At 40.7% G+C, this 21,904-nt stretch overlaps 1 protein-coding gene across 1 annotated transcript in view; it reads right to left on the bottom strand.

Annotated features, from left to right (window-relative positions):
* The window catches only part of wdr70 (WD repeat domain 70), a 42,245-nt gene that overhangs the window by 1,518 nt on the left and 18,823 nt on the right, over window positions 1-21,904 (bottom strand). Inside the window, exons 11-16 of the mRNA XM_079660478.1 lie at window positions 13,988-14,087; window positions 11,896-11,980; window positions 11,657-11,795; window positions 5,220-5,320; window positions 3,965-4,044; window positions 2,120-2,236 (exon numbers count right to left, since the gene is read on the bottom strand). Of these exons, the coding sequence (XP_079516604.1) occupies window positions 2,120-2,236; window positions 3,965-4,044; window positions 5,220-5,320; window positions 11,657-11,795; window positions 11,896-11,980; window positions 13,988-14,087 (622 nt within the window). The remainder of the gene's footprint in view (window positions 1-2,119; window positions 2,237-3,964; window positions 4,045-5,219; window positions 5,321-11,656; window positions 11,796-11,895; window positions 11,981-13,987; window positions 14,088-21,904) is intronic.

Here is a 21,904-nt window from a genome sequence, read left to right as displayed (position 1 = left end):
CTGTAATAGGAAAGTGTTTCAAGTGGTATTAATGTAGGTGCAGGTTTGAACAATGAGATTAAATGACGTGTTTATATATCTTTAGCAACATGGTTACTGCTAGCAGCCTGGCTAACACTAGTGACCAAAGCAAGTAAATGTACAAATCCGCAAAAACTAGAAACCTTAAACTCAGTGCTATGAATAAAGTAAGCACCAATGGTGTTAATAGGTAGGCAAGCTGTGTTACTTACTGATCTAGTTTTCTATCACTCTCCCTCTTCACCTTCTCTGTCTTCTTTCTCTGTCAACGCGGCTCTTTTGCCAGGTAGTGTTTTTACAAATTCCACTTTGAAGAAGCTCGCTCTTTCCCTCCGTCTCAGTTTAATTGTTAGGCTCAATCTTAGCCACAAGAGAATAATCGGAGTTCACAAAATGTTGAACTATTCCTTTAACTATATCATCAGCTGGATAGACAACAGAACAAAGTTGATGCTCTGTTGGCAACAGCATTTTAGATTTATAGCATTTTAGGTCGAATGTTGTTACACACATTTTTCTTCCTAACTCCAGGAAGTAGTGTGTTAAAGCTACACTGATCTTTGTGGTAGTTACAGTACTTCAGTGCTGTTGACTGTCTTTCAGTGCACCTAATGGAGTTCTGGGGGAGGACATTCTTACGGTAGTCCTGAAAGATCAAGGATAGGATACACACATGCATGTGCACACACACAGATTTCCTGTTACAGTTGGGCAGCAGGGTTGTTTAGGGGATTGAGAGGCATCTCGTTCCAGTGCTTGTAAGCAAACAGCCAACCACCAAACATTGTCTCCCTCTTATGCAAAGTTATTCCACACACAGGATAAACAATATAAAAGGAAGCCTGTATTCTAAAAGCCACATTATTTTTATAAAATGGACCTGCATTTTAATTTGCAGACTATTCAAATGTAATTTCCTGTCCTCCTCTGAACCTGATACTCTACGTGTACACACAATAAACCCTTATTCATTATCATTCAGCTAAGTGGTTTGATTTCCAATGAAGGCCAAATTATCTAAGTTGTTACTACGGTACAACTTATTTAAAGTGAAGAATAACAAAGAAACCTTAAATATATCAAACTGTCAATAAAACCTTCCTTTGAATGCAAGTCGTGGCTCTTTTAGTTAGTTTGGGTATCATGTTCATAACATGTGTTCTAAAACGGTGCTACTATTTGTATGGTTTATGTTCAAATTCTCATGACATTTCCCTGTGTTTGATTTTTATATTTGCTGTTGTCATTTATTGTCTTCTGTTTGCGATTGTAGTAATGTGTGATTTATTATTTGCATGTACAGCACTTTGGCTCTACATGTAATAATAAAAATCGTTTTTAAAATGTGCTATATAAATAAAACCTGATTTGATTTGAAAATACTTCAAACCAGTTTTTTCCAATCTGAGAAAAATGTGAGTGAAAGTAAAACCAAACATAGAAAGCAATAAACCAGCTGGAATACGTTGAAGCTGGAAATGTTGTCTTGCGCCTCGACTTATTGAAAGTAAGCTCAAACTGTGTCCATGATCGTGCTTTAGTTTAGAATTTGTGAAAGTGTGTATTATAATAACACCACAGAGATTGACCATAGGTTCCGAATAAAGTTCACAAGCTATCATTATGTCCCAGCAGTTAGAAAATATGAGGCAACAGCGAAATACAATGAGCTCTGGACTTCAGCTGGGTTGCATAATACTGACACATCAACAAATATGGACATCTGACTCAAACATGATCCTGTGTTCATCCAGTTAATAACATGACGTTAATGTCCACTATGTTTGTATATGTGCATGTATGCGGAACTGCAGGACAAATTTCCTTACGGGGACAATAAAGTATATCGTATCGTATATGACGTATATATACGCTTTCAAAACATAACGATAGTACTGTAGCTGTTGCTTGTTACTTTACTCGCATTCAAATGAGCGTTTCTCAGTTGTTATTGCTTTGACTTGTCTCCCAGGGACACTCATTGTACACGCTATTGCATGCCTTTCCTGTAACTCTATTTTCTTCTAAGTTTTTGTTTATTCTGGGAAGCTAATGTTTAGCACAAGTGAAAGCAACAACAACAAATAAAGCACTTTACCTGGTCCGGACACAGGAGGCTCAGGTTTGTGGGATTTCTTTGGGTCCAGTCGGTCCTTCTCCAGCTGTTTCCGTGTACTCCGCTGCCGGGCCTCTCTGAACATGGGTAAGGCATGAGCTGGAGACACACAAGGTAAACAAGGATAATCAAGTTGCTTTGGAAACTGAAAGATCAAATAACACAGAGGCATAAATAAGCAAGCAGGGCACCTGGCAATATGGTCAGTGTTTGCAGTGCATGTATAGCGCTACATCTCTAAGTAAAGACAATTAAAGCTGAGATTTGGCAGTGTTTTCAAACACAAAGTGAAGAAACACAGTATAACCTACTACTACACCTTATACCTACAGAAGATACTCTGCTTTGGCTCAAATATACACACACACCTGTTGACCTCTGGCAGCATCTCTCCTCGTGTGTGCTCTTTCTGCCTCATTGCTCACCAACACACTCGTTCTATCCCCCATGTTTATATTCAGACAATCAATCTGCTACTCTTTCACACTTTTGTGAACACTATCACAATAAAAGGCCCCAGCACTTAAATCCACGAGTGTGTGAGTGAACGTGTGCATAAGTAAGTGTGAATGAGTGCCCTTAAAGGAGAAACTGTGTGTGTGTGTGTGTGTGTGTGTGTGTGTGTGTGTGTGTGTGTGTGTGTGTGTGTGTGTGTGTGTGTGTGTGTGTGTGTGTGTGTGTGTGTGTGTGTGTGTGTGTGTGTGTGTGTGTGTGTGTGTGTGTGTGTGTGTGTGTGTGTGTGTGTGTGTGTGTGTGTGTGTGTGTGTGTGTGTGTATGCTCTGCTCTTATCCTCAGAGGTTACAAAGAGACACTTTAGTAAAGGGCTAGATAAAGTGATTTTCCATTCAGGAGTTGTGTCGCTGTTCAGTGTTAATTCTTCTCCTCCACGCTACATTAAGCAAAAAGGTTACTGTTAACAGATTCCCTCGCTTTTCTCAATGGGCCATCACTTGCTTCCTGTCCCCTCTAATTTTCCAGTGCCAGGGCATCAAGTGCGTCACTCTCCGCTTGTAGCAGCCCAATCCACTGCCTATTTCACACCCTGTTGGCATGGCAATGAAATAACATGCTGCATCTGAAGAAGCTGCAGTAGCCCAAACAATAAATTGTGTCTGAATCGGTCTTAGCAGCCAATCAGGGGCGACGTGTCAGCAGCTTTTCCGTTCGTGTAGGACCACGACTTTAGTATGGGGTCAAAAGAGCGAGAGGCACGCACAATGGAGATGACAGCCTCGTGTGTCTGCGATATGACAGGATGACAGGTAGGGGGGGTCGTGTGTGTGTGTGTGTGTGTGTGTGTGTGTGTGTGTGTGTGTGTGTGTGTGTGTGTGTGTGTGTGTGTGTGTGTGTGTGTGTGTGTGTGTGTGTGTGTGTGTGTGTGTGTGTGTGTGTGTGTGTGTGTGTGTGTGTGTGTGTGTGTGTGTGTGTGTGTGTGTGTGTGTGTGTGTGTGTTGTGGACCAGCAGGCGATCACGCCATCAGAGCAGGAGAGGCTGCTGTCCCTAGCGTGATCCTGTGCCTGCAGAGCACATGGGCGCAGCGTGGCACGGTGCCCTGCGGCTGTCGCTCCACTCATCTACACCCTGCTACATCAGCTAATGGGCCCGTAAAAGCTCTTACCACTCTATTCTTTGAAAAGCCCCCCCAGTATAAGATTGAGTGTTTAAATGTTTCTGCGTGTGTGTGAGAGAACAGCAGGAGAGAGGTAGCATGCTATCTGGCTGGTTTACTTTTAGTGAAAGAAGGAGGAAGCTTCGAATAAGGTCCACTTGTCACATTTGAAGAAGGTATGGATGTAAGTGTTTAAATGGGCAAGGAAGAACTTACGTGTGATGATGTAATCTTGTGTTAGGGTCTCTGCTTGTCTCTCCTTGCGCTGGCTCTTCACGACACACAGCTTAGCCCCCCTGGAAAAGAGCCAGTTAGTTACACATGATGCTGTTTGAATGTTTCATGTAGGAAAAGGAGGTGAAGGGTAAAGCCTGTCTTGTTTTCTTTAATTCACCTGAGGACACCAACAATAAATGTATTGAACAACATTATTTGCAGTTACAGTATGTATATGTATATATGATTATGATATGATATATATTTAAAGGGCTTTGAGTAACAGGAAAAGTGCTATATAAATCACATGTATTATTATTATTATTATTATTATTATTATTATATGTTTCCGGCTACTGTAATATATTGTGAAACAGTCTACATTTTCTAGAACATTGTATATATAGTATTCTTATGTACTTTATATGCTGTTTATTGTTTTTGTTGTTATTTCAGTTCATTTTATTATGTTTATACTTTCATCCACCTTTAAAGATTTTTAAAGATACACTTTGCTGCTGCAAAAAAATCCTTTCCCAATTTGGGATCTGTTGAGGAAATACTGAATGTACTCTTCCAATATCAGAGTACACATGATAACAAAGGCCCTACGTAGCTGTGTACACGACAGGATGTATGATTGATTACCCAGAAGTCAGGACACACTGTTTTAGGCATATGATAGCTATGTGACAACGATTAACATGATGATTCAGCCTCTATGGAGATAGACATATGACAAGCATGATCATTTCTGACGTGGGTCTTAGCTAATCTAAACTAAACATTGAATACTGCTTTGAACCGGTATTCCTCCATCTTGTGACTGTGTAACACCCTCTCTTGTATAAAAGCATGTGAAGGACACTGTTCAGGAACTAGTTGTATCAAATGCTCTGTATGTGATGACCACCTCCATTCTTGCAAGGATAATAAATACATGAATCCTGATATTGAAGCTCAAGCTGGTGACGAGTGATATTTTTCTAACAGGACCGATAAAGTACCTATCTATTTATCCATCAGTCTTAAACACAGATAGAGATGTAGCTGCATGCTAATGTTAAAACTGTATTTACAATGTGTTGATGGAAATGAAATGGTAGTGCAACAGTGTGGCTCTAGCATGTGATTTTATAGATTTTTATCTATAAAGTTATTATAGGCTGTGACTGCAAAGAAAATAAAGGGGAATTGTTTAAAAAGAAGCTAAAATAACACCAGTCTGTTTTCTAAAAGGTCTAACTGAACTTACCTGTGACTTTTAACAGGGTCATAGTAGACCTTGGCCAGGCCACTCGAAGTTCCCACCATTATCTGGTTAAGTTTGGGGTGCCACAGGCAGCGGACGACACTCTGAAATACACAGAAAGAACACAGTGTTTATTATCCAGTAACTGCAGGTAGTGAGTGTGAGGAGAATATGTCATGCTTTAAAGCAGCAGCTCACAGCAGGTTGAGAGTAGTTAAAATATGAAGTAAGTTTCTGCTTCTCTGCTGACAAAAGGTGGCGGTCATATTTGATTGTCTTCAGTATTGTGAGTGTGTGACCCAGGTTGGTTGTGGTACAGTGGGGATCAGTCCCAGCCTGCTCTGCTGCTCCAGTTGACTATATTTGGATGTTGGGATGAGGACTGGATCCCTCAGTCTGTGTGTGACAGATGGCCCAGTGCCAATAGGCAAATGGGACCACATGTATCCAGAGGTGTGTGTGTGTTTGTGTGTGTGTGTGTGTGTGTGTGTGTGTGTGTGTGTGTGTGTGTGTGTGTGTGTGTGTGTGTGTGTGTGTGTGTGTGTGTGTGTGTGTGTGTGTGTGTGTGTGTGTGTGTGTGTGTGTGTGTGTGTGTGTGTGTGTGTGTGGGAGAGATAGACAGAAAGTGAAAGAGGGGTAGAGAGAGAAATACACACACAGGGATGAAGACCCTCTGTTCGTTCTGTGATATGTGAGCTTCTGTAGAGAGCTGCAGTAAAGCCTCTACACACATTATTAGAGCATCACAACTTCCTGTGACGAGTTGTGTTTAAGCGTGTCATGTATACGTCTAGTAATTGTACAGCATTTAGAAAGCACTGGTCTTTATGTGGAACAGAGTAGGCAGTCTGGGTGGGGGGGACAGGGGCGTTGGATGGGGGGTGGGTAAGAGAAGCGCTACGACTGGGATGTCCAGATTCTGTGACGGTGAAAGCTGCTTAGCGCCCAGCTGTTCAGCTTCCCACCAGGATACCATGGGAAGGAATCTCAATCACAGACACACGCACAAGAGGAGAAACATGTATGTGTACGTACTCATGCATGTACATATAGAAAATGTAAGCAGGGCTAGTTGTTTTCACTTCAATATACCTATATATGAAATCTATCCAAACATAAATGCAAATTATCAAATAAAATATAAATATAAAAAATACACCCAATATTCCATGTACAATACATTTCTCTTATCTTGTAAATACAGCTTAATTATCTTCCAATATTTTCATGCAAGTATGACATGTAATAAGACTTTTTGACTTAAAATTGTTCAGAATCTGCTTAAATTTGAACCGAACCTCTACAGTGTGAGGCCAACAGCTCAGTGGTGTGTAGCTCATGGGACAGATGAGGGTTAATCTGCTCAACCAGATCATGAGCCGGCTGTAATTGATAGAAGGATCTAGAAAATGCTTTAAAAAGGATGTCCTTAACGTGAGCCTCACATAAACCATTTATGCACGGATAACATGTACAAATAATTATATTATAGGACTTAATAGGCACAAAACAAAAAAGGGTTTGCACTGTATTAACTTTGCATTAAAACAGTTAAATTACAAAAGAACAAATACAAATCTGCTCTGTTGGACTTTAGGGAGATTCTGTTTTTATAAACCGCTCATCACTTTTAGAAACATGTATCAACATGTATGCATTTTGCACATTGAAATCCCACTATGGATGTGCTTCAGTGTAAATGTGTAATAGTTATAAATTGCCCCGTCAGAGTTGCTAAAGCAACACGGACAGTCCCTACAGGAGAGGGACGGCTGAGACGACAGTTAGGAATGTTGTTACACTCCGCAGGTACCGTCAGAGCTAAAGGAATTCACTGCAACACAACATAGCACGACGAATCAGGCCGTAAAACAAAACAACGGCCAGGTTAGTGCAGCCCGGCCAAGTTGAGAAAATAACCTCATCAGACCCAAACAAATCATCCTGTCAGCAGTGAAACCAGTGAGAGAGAGAGCAGAGGCGTTCAGAGGGGCCCCCCACCCCAGCTGGATCCACTGAGGAGCCCACAGCCAAGCCCAGCTCAGTCCAGTCCAACAGTAAAACTGCTCTCCAAATATGCAGAGCAGTATGTTTATAGTCTAGAAACCCATGTTTACGCTTCACGTCCACAAAATTACATCACATCATGAAGGAGGACACTTTAATCAGTCAGTTCTTCGGTAGCAGCCTTTTTTGTCCCGTCAGATTAAAGTACCAAAAGTTGATTATGGATAAATAAGACAACAGCGACTCACCCATTAAGTATGGTGATTATGATATAAAGTTATGCAGCAGTAACGGGACACCACAGTCACAGCTGTGTTCCTTGTTTGGTCCATGGCGAGTGGATCCAAATGTGCAATGCTTCTGAAAGACTTGGCTGCACAGACCAGCTGAACGCAGTCAGGGAAAGGACAATCATCAAATTAGCACCTCAGCTACACACCGAGTGGGCACATGTCCGAGAACTCAGTAATTATGAACTGCCTTACTGGAACGATTGGCTTTTACATGACGCAAGACTTACTTGGGTTAGATGCACAAGAAAGAACACAGTTAAGGCATCCCTTTCACTTTTCAAGCCCGACTGCTCTGCGAGGATGAAAGACTGACCATTGGTATCAAAGGCCTTGCTGAAGAGCATGGTACAGCTCACTGTTTAAGAGCAATTGAGCATGAGATACTTAGTGTAGCGTGGGCAATCGGCAACAAGTGAAGGGGACCCCATTACATGCCAAGAAGCATCATAAAGTACATAGTAGGGTTATGGTTCAATGGTTCTCTAGCAGCATCCTGACGTGCATTTTTTCAACTTTTCAGCATTTTATTCTAATTATTCTGATCATTTTGAATTAAAAACACCTGTAAGCCAATATCAGATTTCAAAATGTAATATGAAAATCATATTGGGTATGCTGCTGCCACGGTTTATCACCCAATACACATTCTTATACAGGTCTCCTAATTAAGATTCATTTACCAGTATTGATCCAAATACAGTGATATTTTACTTTTTCATTTTTAAATATGTCTGTATCACTGATGGATATGATTTGGCGTAATGTGTAAGGTCATGAGACTGTAACTACACATAACTGGTGGGGAAATTATCCTGTATCAACCTTAGTTTTAGGAAAGTGCAATGTTTTTATTTTCTACAAGGTTTATTTCATTGTGTTTTTACTAGATAATTAATTACTGGGACTGGAACTAACTTTTGGTTGATACCCAATCCATTTAATAAGGTCACTATCATAAATACTAACAATCTTTGGTGGATGAAATTGGTTGATTATTTGTAGGTCAACTGTCAAGAGATGAGAGACAGAGATATAACAAAAGGACTTCGCCAGATTTGCCAATTAAAGGTAATCACAAAATATCAAGTACCTATGGATACACACATGCACTTAAGTTGCGTACAGGACACAAACATATATTCGCATGTTTACAGAAAGTGCATGATGATGGCAGGTGTTCGATTTGGGATCCAGCCAAATGCGATAGTCAGCTTGGTCTCACCTGGTTTCTGACCCTTTTGATGAACTAAATTAAGCTTAAGAGTGTCCGAAGTATTTACCCAATGGGCCTAAAACAGTCTCTGCTCCAAAGTGTACCCCAGAATCCAGGTCTGGGGTTATGTAGACTGTTTAGGTAGAGATGATTGGTGGCCCTTCCTTTCACTCGCCTGCCTGGTACGCCACTTTATAAAGACTGCACTTAAATTCTTGGGCCATCCGAGGAGCAGACGGCTGATGTAAACATAGTAAATAGCACATTCATCAGGTTCACTGAGTGCATGTCAACCACACAAAGCTGATCTGCAGCAAAGCTACATTTTCACTTTTTAAAGAGGGTAAAGTTAATGATGCCATTGGGTGTGTACAATATGTGGGATGAGGGGCAAATTTGATCATACAGTAAAATGCCATAAAACACATAAAAATAGGCTGGGCAATCTGGCAGCTTACCCTTACCGTTCCCTCCAAAAAACTCTCCTTACATATTACTCTCAACCTCTAATGAGGTTACATGACAAGAAAGATGGCAAGAAGCTGCTCAAATCTGTGTAAACTAAGACACGTCAGTGGATTTTCTCGGCAGTAGTTTTAAGGAAAATGAAAGGCTCATTAAAGTGTTGAAAACATGACCATATCACTTTTAAGAGGTAACAATTAACACAAATAAAAAATATTGCCAAGACATTTGGCAGCAAGAAGCAGTATCTAGACCGGATTGTTTTATGTGGCACAGGGATGGATTCTGTGGGAAACTAGCGGGACATTTCTGCAGCAAAAAGGGTGAGCAGATGGGAAGAGCTTTTGCCGTCTTTCCAGGGGAAATGAGCCTGAGTTTCAAAATGGTAGATGGTGGAACGAGTGGAAAGCCAATGGAAAACTCACTTCCAAATGTGTACCCACTTCTGTAAAGTGAAAGAGAAGAAAAGTGTCCATGGATTGATGTACAGGAGGTGGGTTGTTAAGTTTATACATACTCTTTGACCCAAAGTATCTCAGGTCTTTCTTTGAGGCTGCCTATAGCGATTTTGTAACCATGGTGAAGTGAGTTGGAATGACTCTGCAGGAAGACCTTAAATACAACTTATAAGGATAAGATTAAACCTACAGTTGTTGAGTGACACCATTATCACCAGTGTGTTTTGATTGAGGTGAACCATTTAGCTGTCTTTTGTCAAATGTCCTTTTCTAACAACACATGAGCTATACCTATTAAAAAGAAGTACAGAAGCAACACTTTCTATACAGAATGTAGAACATACGGTATTCATTTTGAGACCCTTGCACAACCACTAGTGTCCCATCACGGTGAGACAGATTGTTGTTGTGGACCCTCTTAAGTGAAGGGACACCGAGGTACTGACAGGAAGTATATTGATGCTAAAACTAATTATTGTGCAATTAAAGTTAACACAAAACTCAGTCATTTTGTATTCTAACCTCAGACGAGCTCACACTGCCCTTTGAATTCAACAATCATCCTTCTTTAGAATTTGACAGTTTAAATAACTCTAAAAGGTCTTCTTAAGATAACAAAATGTCAATAGATAAGAATATATTTATTCAAGTAAAAAATATTAAATGGGTCACATTAAGCGCAGAGCTCACTCCCCTCAGTTAGTGCAACTGTGCACTAAGAGTGTATGCTGTGCCAAGGTTTGCAAGCTAACAGCTGGCTGGCAGGACAGTGGGACGCTTGGACACACAAACCCAGCTTTTGTCCCTTTCCTCCTCTCTCGAAGACGTTGCTCATGTTAAAGTGTCATGCCTTAGTAAGGCAGACCAAGCTAGAAGCCATTAGCGTCTGTCAGACCTCACTGTTATGACTACAGATATACAGTACTCAATCTGTTGAAAAGGAGAGGAGGAGCAGGAAGCTACAAAAAAGTATTTTTACTGAAGACAGCACCTCTGCCCTTTATTTCAGCACCTATGGCTGGTAGCCCTCACCACAAATGGATTTCTGAGAAAGCAAGATTAGTATAAAATACACAGCATGCCAACATGTTTGACGGTGGGGTGCATAGAATGGAACACGCTGCTTGTGTTTGTAGATAATTCAATTTCAAATGTAACTTAAAGGAATATAAAAGCATTAATAGCTGTCTTGCCAAAGGTTTGTGGGAATGACTTGCAGTAGGGAAAGGTCACATTACTCTACTTTCTCATAGGTGGCCTGTATTTTTTTTCTTTACTTTCCTCGTCTTTTGCCTCCATACCCCTCAATAATTCATACTCGTATTCCTCCTGTGTTTTCCCCAAAACAGTGCCACCGTCAATCTGTCATCCAGGGAGTCTCTGAAATACGACTAGCTTCGGACAGGCAGTAATTTAAAGGGGAAATGTTTAGTCCCTGCTTCATAATCTGGGAATTTGATATTTGATTTACAAAAAATAAAGAAACCAAATTCCCTTTTAAAGGTGTTTTAGTATAATCACTCCATATCTATACATAACAGATACTGCTGACACAACTCTGCTCACCATTCTGGATACGTCTCTATTATTTACCCTGGTGAACACTTCTACATAGTTGCTGGTACAATGTAACGAATAGGACAAAAAGAAAGTTCTAATCCGTTGGCAACATCTCATGTTGGGTTAGATAGGAACTTAACTGAACCTCCATTTTCTGTCGGTCAAATCTGTCCTGCTGCCATAATGAAGTCCTTAGACGGCTGTAGTTTTCATGGAGTTTTAACCAAAAAACATTTAGAGGCAGCAATTTATTTAAGCCCAGACTCCTTACATGGAATGAAGAATGACATACACATTGTTTTCATTATGTGTCATAGTGGATTCATTATGTTTGTTTTCCTCTACACATCATTTTGGGTCATTTTGGTTTGCAACAAATCAACCCGTTGAAAAACATCCTTCAAATAGAGCAGCTGTGGTCGTGAAGATTAAGGCAGGACTTACTGTTTTGGGCACTTCTATTTCATAGACCTTCTGGAAGGAAGCTCGCTCATAGAAAACCAACTTTCCATTTCCCTCGTCTTTCTTCACAGAGGTCCCCGTAACAAGAAGCTTATCATCAGGGCTGAAGCAGCAGTCGGTCCTGGCAGAGAAAACGACACCCATACATTATCATCAGTTCATAATTCACACATTATTTACATGAATCAAGCTGATTTTCGAAGAAAGTTTAAAATTCTCACATTGAAAAGTAGTTGGTTAGACCCGTAGCTACGTTCACGGGCTTCTTGAAGTTGCGTATATCCCACACCTTCAGAGTGTCATCGCCTAGAAAATAGATGGAGACAACAGGTCGGACAGACTTTAAATGATGATATTTACAGAAAGTTCAGACAGTTATTTACTTTCTCTTTTCTTGATTAGAGTTATTTTTATTTACATTACATAAAAATGTTGACTGAAGGACTCTTGCACAGAGTTATGGGCTGTTTGTCTTTGTGTCAGAAACTTCCTGACTGGGTCACATGCCAGGGAGTAACTCAAGAGTTTCCGTCTCTATACAGTAGGTCTAGTGCAGGGGTGGGGAATCTCCGGCCTCCGGGCCGTATACGGCCCGCGAGACAATTTGGTACGGCCCTCGAGGTAATTTATAAACACACCCAAAAAAGAAAAAAATGTAAGAAATCTAGACCGCAAAAAAATTAAACAAGCGAGTGCCTGTTTTTCCTGGCCAAGGTCAGGGTCCTTGGACACAACACGAGCCTAACGTGTCATCACGTGGTATATGTCCCGACTGACAGGGTTATGGCTAGAAAGGATCCGTCTTGTGTAAATATGACGTCACGTTCTCGTTGTAACTCTCGTTGGAGCTGCTCGGAAACACACCTCCAGCAGTAATATGCAACATACACATTAATGCAGCAGCAATATTAATAGAGAAACATCAGACATAATAGTAAAACACTGAAAGGGAACATTGTATTGCACCAGGAGCTATCTTGGGACTTTTACTGCGACAACGTTGACTTGCCTGTGAATAAAAAATAAACCATAGTGTTGGTGATCTACAGTGTTGTCATTCTTCTTTGAACAGCAAGACCGCTAACACCCTATTTAAACAATCACACTCCCTGTAATTTACATAATTAATAGATAGTTTAGCTTCTCACCATCATTTGCTGTGGCCCACTGATGTTAACGATCGTAACTGAAAGGCTGCCTGCCAAACGTAAACATTCAGCCACGTGACTTGCAAACTATCGCGAGAGTTTTACACTAGACGGATCCTTTCTAGCCATAACCGACTGATAGGGGTGCAGTTCTGACGGAGAGCACAAGAACGCCGCTCCAGCACTTCAGAAATTGCAGTACCGATAAGGAGCCGTACACATGCTGCAGTTTCTGCGTGGCTGTGTCTTTAGATGTAAGCCCAGTGGCGATTTGTTCATCTGTCATACTGATCATACAGTCAATAACGTTGTTGTTATTAGCATCTGGTTAGCTAGCTATGCTAACGAATATAAGAAGCTTTTTCTACAACCAGTGAGGTAAAGGCACATCTTTATATGATCAATATAGTTATAAAAAAATACAATAAAGTAAACAGGTATAAAATACTGTATGACATTAAAAAAAAAGTTGCTGTTAATAAAGAAGAATACAGTTTGAAAGGAGAGTGATTTGTAAAATATCCATAAAGAAAAATTAATCTGCTTCCAGTTCTGTTTCATATGGGTGTTGAGAGATGTATCCATAGATCTCCTAATGTTGCTCTCAAAGTGCAGCAGATTGATGCGTTTAACTTCCCGGGGGAGCATGCCCCCCAGACCCCCCTAGAGGAGGTTAGGTCCCCCCCACCCACTCACTCACTTAAATCATGTTCACATGGATAGGAAACTAAATACATTTGCACACATCTTGTGTCCATATCTTTCTGTTTTGGTGGTCATGCCATGCATGTGCACGTGCATGCATACACGAGTCATGGTGAGATATCTGGATTAAGAGGTTGCTTTTCCTTTGCACAGCATGAAATGAATGGGCTGTGATTTTAGTTTTTTTAAGCAGAGGTCAATAATTTGTACAGCCCTCTGAGGATATTGTAAAAATGTAAATGGCCCTTGAGAGGAAAAAGGTTCCCCACCCCTGCTATAGTGAATCTTCTTTGTTTTGTTGGTGGTGGAGCCTGCTTATTTGCAAAGTAAGAGAGAAGATACTTCTCTGCTTAAAAAACGTCACTTTAAGAGTAAGACTGAGAATTAGACCTTAAGCATCCTCAATTTGTGCAACTGCTGGCTGTGGTGTTAGAAGCATACTGTCAACTGAATGCCTTACCTCCACGTGAAGCGAGGGTCACGCCATCGTAGGAAAAGGCGATGCAGGAGGTGTCTGATCCTGGAATGTGTGCTTGCTTACAGTGAAACTTAGTATGGACCTGAGAAGAAAAAGAGAAAACAATACATTCAAAGTTTATATTTAAAGACAAACTAGCATTAAAGGTGGGGGTAGGTAAGTTTGAGAAACCGGCTCGAGATACACTTTTTGTTATATTCCATGGAATGCTCTTAACATCCCGATAGCAATGAATATCTGAAGTGCTTTGACCAAAAATCCATAAAAAGATGTCATCTGTGGAAGCCGTACTGTAAAAAGCACTGGATTGCCTCCCTGCCTGTCAGCCTTCCATCTGTGCACAAACTTATCTCGTGCCCTCCTTGGTCACGTGCGCGTTCGTGTGTGTTGGAGGAGGGGCTCTGTAAGGAAGTGGCAGATTTTTTCCGGTTGTGTATTTTCAAATTCTAGCGCACTCGAGCCGTATTCTCCAAAATTACCTACCCCACCTTTAAAGGGTCAAATAAATGTAAAAAATGTCATTTATCCAGGTCATGCTTTCTCTAATTATAGTTATCTGTAATTGACCAAAGTAGATATAATCTAGCAAATACACAAGGGGGTTTATTTCTATGCTGTTCAAATGTATCAATTATCACAGGAATTACAAAGAAAAACTAAGATGTTATTGATCAATGATTACAGAACAACATGAATAAATAGTGCAGTCCTGGTTACCACTGCATTTCCCCTACTGCTCATCAGTATCAAACAGAGCTTGTATAAAGGTCCCGGTGCACTATAGTATCAAACTGCCAATGCTTTGCTTCAGTAGCAGATGTTTCGCTCACTGCAGTAACACAAAGACCTTTTTTACTCTCCATGTCTTCAAAGCAACACAAGGTTTCCATTTCCTTTATGAACACCACACTGAATAGCCCAGTAAGTCTTATGAAACACCAGCAGCGTTACACTGTACCCACCGCACTCTTTAGCGAGACTAGAGACCACAGAAATGTACCTTGGCACGTGTAGGCACTAAGTCTGGAAGATTCAGATTTCTACTTTGCTGCTATCTGAAATAATATGAACTATTGGAACTTCAGGTAGTTTTCCAGTCAATAACGCACATCAGCCCACCCTGTTACCTGAAGCCATGAGCTAGGTAGCATCTCTTTGTTGATTATCTTTGATTATTAGCCCTTCTATAACAGGACAACATCAATGTGTAAAAAAACACATGAGTCAGCAGCAGTTTGAGGTTGAGAAAACTAAGATTAAAAAAACTGTTTGATCAACAACGTCTGGGCTTGGAAGTAAATAAGTAACCCCTAAACCCCTAGAACAGTTAAAGGACAACTCCAACAATGTTACATATCAAAGTCAGGTTTCTAGTTATGGTGAGGACTATTGAACATGTGGAAGTTTTAGAATGTATTCTCTGGCTTGAAAATAGTATGCCAAAGCTGAGAAAGCACAAGTTAATCTGATGATAATAATATACATTTAATAATGTTAGGGTCAATTGGGTTTACACAAGTTACAAACCGGGAGTTTTGAATTAGGATTTTTAAAAAGCAGGAGGTGTCCGATGAAAGAGTCCCATTATTATTTATCTAAAACTGAAAGAAGATAAACCTGCCTGTAGTTTGATAATGGATCTCCCAACAAAAATCTCAAACTAATTTGTTTCTTTGTTTAAATTGATAATAAACTCAATATCTTAGGGTTTGGGACCGTTATCAGCAGATACATTGATAAAGACAATAAGCAAGTTGAATCCCTAAATATAATTAAAGTTATATACAATTCTGAAGCCTAGACAAAACGACACAAGCCCCAGCAACTCACGATGGAAAGAGGTGGTCCACACACTGAGTATCACAGCCCTCTGAGCAACGATTCACCAATCACAGTCAGGAGATCTTTGCCCTGGTAACTATTTCCTCGGCATGTTGCTGTATATGAGAATGTCATCTTACACATCTTGGCTGAGATGATCAGCATGCATCACTGAAAACCAAGAAGGCTGAGTGATATTTCAGCTGAGGTCATTGTATAAAGGTGAGAACAAACTGATGACAAAAGCTAAAGGGGGGGGAAATCACACCTTTGTAGTTCATGGGGTTAGAGCAGATAAATGAGTCGTTTATGAGTTTCAGGAGAAGTGTCGTAAAGACAGTTTGGAAACTATTAGAAATAACATTCAAATAAAAATCATCACAGCCACTGCTGAAATGCTGAAAATTAAAGTCACGTATTCAACATGGTCAGCCATGAGATTCCCTTCCTTACTCTGAGCTAGTGGTGTACTACTGTAGGGCAGAGAGTGTGTTTGCCAAGATCTGCCGCTCCAGGCTGGAAATAACCCAGCTCAACACACCACGACCCCCGCCCCCCCCCCCCCTCTTTCTCACACATACACACAAAGGAACAGCAAGAATAGAAGCTCTCTTAAAAGTACACGGCCACCCAAAATGTGTACAATGTACAGATGGGAAGAGAAGATTAACAGTTAACAAAATCATCAATGTTAAAATGTGTATCATGCTTGTATAATTCAAGTGTATTAAATGTTCTATGACTAAGACAAAAGCTGTAGCATTGAGATTTTAGATCTTTTTAACTCTTGATTTTCTAATGAGGGAAGCAACTGAAACTGCTACATCCGCGATCAGACTCAGATAAGTGGTAGAAGATGGATGGATGGATGGGAAGCCACTAGTTATTACATCCATAGTACATTCATCTACATTTCAATTATTTTATTGTGTTTAAAAAAATAAAATAAAAGCTCAGCCCATGGTGATGTTTTGTCCCAACAATCTGAGACAAGATATTCTCTGCACACAGATGTAGAGCTAAGAATAGCAGCACATTAAGAATATCTGGGAGGCTGAAACCAGCAAATGTTTGACATTCTTGCTTGATGGATGACTTTAATTATCAAACCAATAAACTAGTGGTTTGAACCGCAATGTCTTTCTGCCTGTGTCTTCTCTCTTCCTCATCTACTTCCCACTGCCTTAGTTTTACGTAGATACAGCCAGGTTACACAGATCGATGATTAAAGGGCCGTGATGAAGCAATCGTCTGGGAAGCAGGCTTGCTAACGCTCAAACAAACATAACCTTGGTTTATACAGCTACATTTTCATTAATTTCAAACGGAATGCAAATAAATCAGTGAAAAGAGAATTGCAGCAATACGGGCTTTTCACTCAGAGAGGTGGACAAGTCATTTGAAGTGAGCACAGAGTGTGGAAGACAGATAAGATAGAGACATTCTGGCACAAAGAGCAGAAGAGAGCGGAGCGTGGGGTGAATGAATGATGTGTCCTTATGATACAAGAAGGAAACCAGGCCATACTTTACTTTCAAAGTAAATGGAGGGAAGTTATTAACTGGGACGAGACAGATAACACTGTTACCTTGAACTGTAGATAACACGGATTCTGCTTTTTCAGCCCATGGCCATTTAGCCTCTGTAGCGTCTCCAGGGATACTTCCCTGCTTCCCATCATCATATTACCTTTGACTCAAATCCATTCTACTCATTCCTTATCTTAGGTAATCTTCCTATTATTTTATTCGCAGCCTTGGAATTGAGAAATAAAAGTCAAAAGGTCGTTGTAGTATGAAAAAGAACATTTTTGAATCTTACAGCGAGTTGAACAGCTAAGCTATCTCAGGCCTGCTACAGAGCAGCTAAAGCACAATAAGTAAGGCTTTAACCCCGCCAAACACAACGCATGGTGACTCACTGAACTGCCTACTTTATTTGAGCAGACTAAATCAAAGACATAGGAGGCCCAGCAACAATCATGCAATCAAAACAACCTCAGTCACCACTGTGTCATGTGCACATGAACAATGGGAACGATTCCAAACACACGAAATATCCATTCATATAATTGTAAGCGCATCTATGCATGGCAGCACAAATAGGCTGGGTGGGGTCAGTGGACTATGAACAGGAGGGTCTGCTGATGAACTGTTTTCCTGTACGGTATTTATCTCGTCTTATGAGCTGTCGCATGAAGCTCAATGGCATACAATAAAGGCGGAGAGGATAGTCCATGCAGATATGTGTAATGAAAAATAATAATGATGTTGGAGAGATGCAGGGTGAAAATACAGCTCATCTTAAGTAGATATTACACCATAAATAGACTTCTAAGACAAGCCTATTTTAATAAAACATAACCACAAAACACATGTTGTTCAACATAGCGACACGTTTCCTCGGGCAGCGGGTAAGTGAAGTTATGAGTTCTTGTTCAGCACTCAATAAAAAAAATTTTTTTTTTTGTTCCTCTTTTCATCGGATGTCTTTCTTTCCAAAATGAACCCCATCTGCTGCTAGCCCACGCTGTGCTTTAACCCTTTTTATGATGAAATGTTATGTTGTATTGTCTGTCTTCAGTGTCTGATTTGTTTTCGACTGAAAATGACTATATTCTTCATATCAATTTATATATATTCTCTCGTCCTAATAAGAAAAAGGTGGAATGAGAAAAGGCACACCTCGTTCAACTCTGAAGTGTATTATGAAAAGAAAACAAACACAAGGGTGCTAAATAGGTAAAATAACACATGGCAGGACATTATAGGAAGTATCTCAGTTTGATAAATAACCCAGTATGTAAGAGTAGTGTCTTCAATAGGGAAGCTTGTGGTTATTCTATCTGCTTATTGCAAACATACACTCCTCCAGCTATTTCTAGATCATTTACTGCTGTTGTGAAAGCCTGAGTGTTTATTTACTATCCTGATGTTGGCTGGCATTGGAAGATGCCATGGTGTTTGCTTCCTGTGATAATCTACACAGCCGGTTTGTGAAACCCGATTCTCATACACAGTTTGAAGCCTCTCTAGCGCCTCGTGACTTCCTCTGTGCACTGTGCCCTTCTCCTCTGCCTAAACTCATTTTATATGGCCAGCCAGAGTGTGCAATTTCACACACAGATATGCATGAATACCATTTCATATAAGGTTGTCAATACATGGAAGCATATGCACATGTATCTTTAATATTTGTTTTATGCATGCTTCGTAGGTGACATTAAGCTGTCTTTGGCTCTTTTCTGCTGTAACAATGTACATTCCCCCTCTGTGGGACTAATAAAGGTATTCTGATTCTCATTCTGAGTCTGACTAACATGTGCATGCTCACAAACGGAGCCTTTAATCCACATCTACACCCATAGAGCAGCAGGGTTTGATAAATAGCTGATGGACCACAGCGTTGGGTTTCATCCGCAGCAGACTATGCTAACAATCTACCACAGGACCAACTGTTCCAACCACACTGTCTCTGTTTCATTTTATAAATACTGACTTTCACCAACCTTCATACTGTTACAAGTGCATACACCTGAAAGACTGAATGATGCCCGCTGTGCAGCAACATCTCACTCTGACCTCTGTTACTTTCTGAGGATCAAGTGGCCAAACCGCAGTCCTGAGCAGCTGCTCTGATCTTTCATGGAAATCAACAAGTGGTGATGGCGAAGCTGTGTGTGTGTGTAAGCAGATCACAGTAGAGTGTGTGACCACATAATCTGACACTGTGTTCCATTGAAGTGACTTGATTGATCTATTTCTCAGCAACACACTGCAAAATGTAGGATCCTGTACATATTGTTTACGGGTTTGTTTTGTGTGTGTGTGAGGAATGAGCACTAAACTGAAAGCTGACAAATTCACTTTAATAAAAACCCTTTTTGAAGTTCATTTAATAACTTTTTACCTCACGTGTAAAAAAAGAGAGGTGGAAGAGTTACAATGGAAGCTGCAGGATGAGATCCAGCGTAAATGGTTATAATCAAACCGTCTTTATAAACACTTCCATGGAGACATATTCATGATATGAGGCCCCTGTATGCACTCCAGCCTGGACTGTTTTCTAAACATTTTTATTAGACTTGGAGAGAGTCCTTTGTAATTCTCAGTTTTAATCTTCCACAGCCCAAACTTTTACGAGCCTCAGAGTTAGTAGTTTACAGTGATGCTGTGCAGGATAGCATTACTGTGTTGAGCGTCCTATTAGGCCAGTAACTGTAAATGGTGTGACTGGTGCAGGTGACAATAAGCCGTGTGTGTGATGAGATTAAAAACCTAGTGTTGAGTGGAGTTTACAAAGAACAATATGGGCTGAAGACAAAAATGAGGCTGAATAATTTAACATACTTATTTTAAACTTCATGGGCATCTCTGGTTTCTCTAATTAATAAGGACTGATGTGACAAAGCCAGCAAAAGCAGAAAACAAGAGAAAGTTTGCCATCATCTCGTGATACACTCCCCAAAGGAGTAGTCTATCAAACCCACCTCGTCTGGGGTCCCTCTTTGAAGTCTGGAAACATCCAAGTCCACCAGTGACATCATAACATTCCCCAGGTCTCTGTGGTAACGTTTTTGAGCGAAGGCCTGCACCCCCCCCAACGCACGGACTTTCACAGAGTGCACATTACCTGGCAACCATTTAAACGCAGTCTTGTAATTCTGGCACCGACCCCTCTGGTCAGAGAATGAGCATGCAATCACTCTCTGTGGCAGTCCACTAAAAGAGACCTACTTGACTTCCATCGCAGGATCAATCAGCTTAGTCAGGGTTCAAGAGCACGATGTGTCATCCTCAATAGCTTCTACTCAGGCTCAGCTCGAGCTCAAGGTCATGTACACGATTGATTTTGATTGATCTGCCTGCATATTCCGGCCGTGAGTAATAGTAGGCGATACAACGGGAGATGGGCCTGCTTTGAGTGGGGGAGGGCGCAGTAATAAAAGCGTAGCGAGGTCAACTCCTTTTTAGGATTGTGGCTGGATTGGAGTCAGCAGCACAGGTTGCAGTTTGGGGCAGAGGGCACCCACCAGTCAGGCTCCAGTGGTCAGGCAACAGACGCGACTATTGTAAGCTGCTATGGTACGCAGGGTAAATATTTAGCTTGGAGAAAGAGGGGTAATAAATGTGGAGAGCTTTAAATTGGTGGGAGGGTGGGATGATGGGTGAGTCTACATTGAAGCACAAAAGCTCCCACAATAGCAATTCTCCATCAGAATACATTTTTTGTGCGTCCTCTGATTACGAAGTTGACTGTCGGAGTAATTATCGCGTAGCCTACTTCTCATTCGACTAATCTGGATAAGCCCCTCTCTCCAATCAAGCTGTTCCAACTCACTAACTGCAGCTTAATTGTCACTGTCACTATTCTCAGATGAAACAACAGAATCATTCAACCTTGTCCACACACGGGGTCGGACAGATGAAATGAAGTGGGACAAAAAGAGTAAAAGTGTGCCGAATTGTTTGGGGGGCAAAAAAACCACCTATTATTCACATTTCATAAAAAAGTGCCACAGTGACGCATCCTAAAACTCAGAAGTAAGTTAGCATTTTTACCACTTCCGGTTCCTTCGCCAAAAAGCAATGCAATTTCTCCATAGGCTTTTGGAAAATAGCTGGAAATAAGGTCTGTGGTTGACACAAATTGAAGAGACGGATCACGTTTTGTTCTACGACATTAGATACATCAGCAGCGACCCCACTGGTGATTTTTTAAGAGTTTACGTGTCTGAAAAACGATGGTTGTTAACAAGTGGCTGAATAGGACTACAGAAGTTGTCCAAGCCGTTGTACGTCATTACACTTAACAGGTAAACACTCCCTCAAAGTTTTGTTTTTTTCCCGTGTTCTGCAAACTGTTAAAACAAACGCTTCAACGTGTACAATTTTGAATCTGTATTCTTGAATATGGATCTTAAGTCGGCGTGACGTTGAAGCAGCGACCCTGCTGTAGTTCGCTTATAGCATAACGTTAGCATTTTGCTTCTGGCGACTAGATTTATGATTCGAAAATTATAAAAGTAGGGTAGACATGCCCTACTTTTACATAGATTAGCTCCATGGCATAATGCCG

The sequence above is a fragment of the Notothenia rossii genome, assembly GCF_949606895.1.
Source record: "Notothenia rossii genome assembly, chromosome: 11".
In the NCBI taxonomy this organism is placed as follows: Eukaryota; Metazoa; Chordata; class Actinopteri; order Perciformes; family Nototheniidae; genus Notothenia; species Notothenia rossii.
This window is presented reverse-complemented; position numbering and strand designations above follow the sequence as displayed.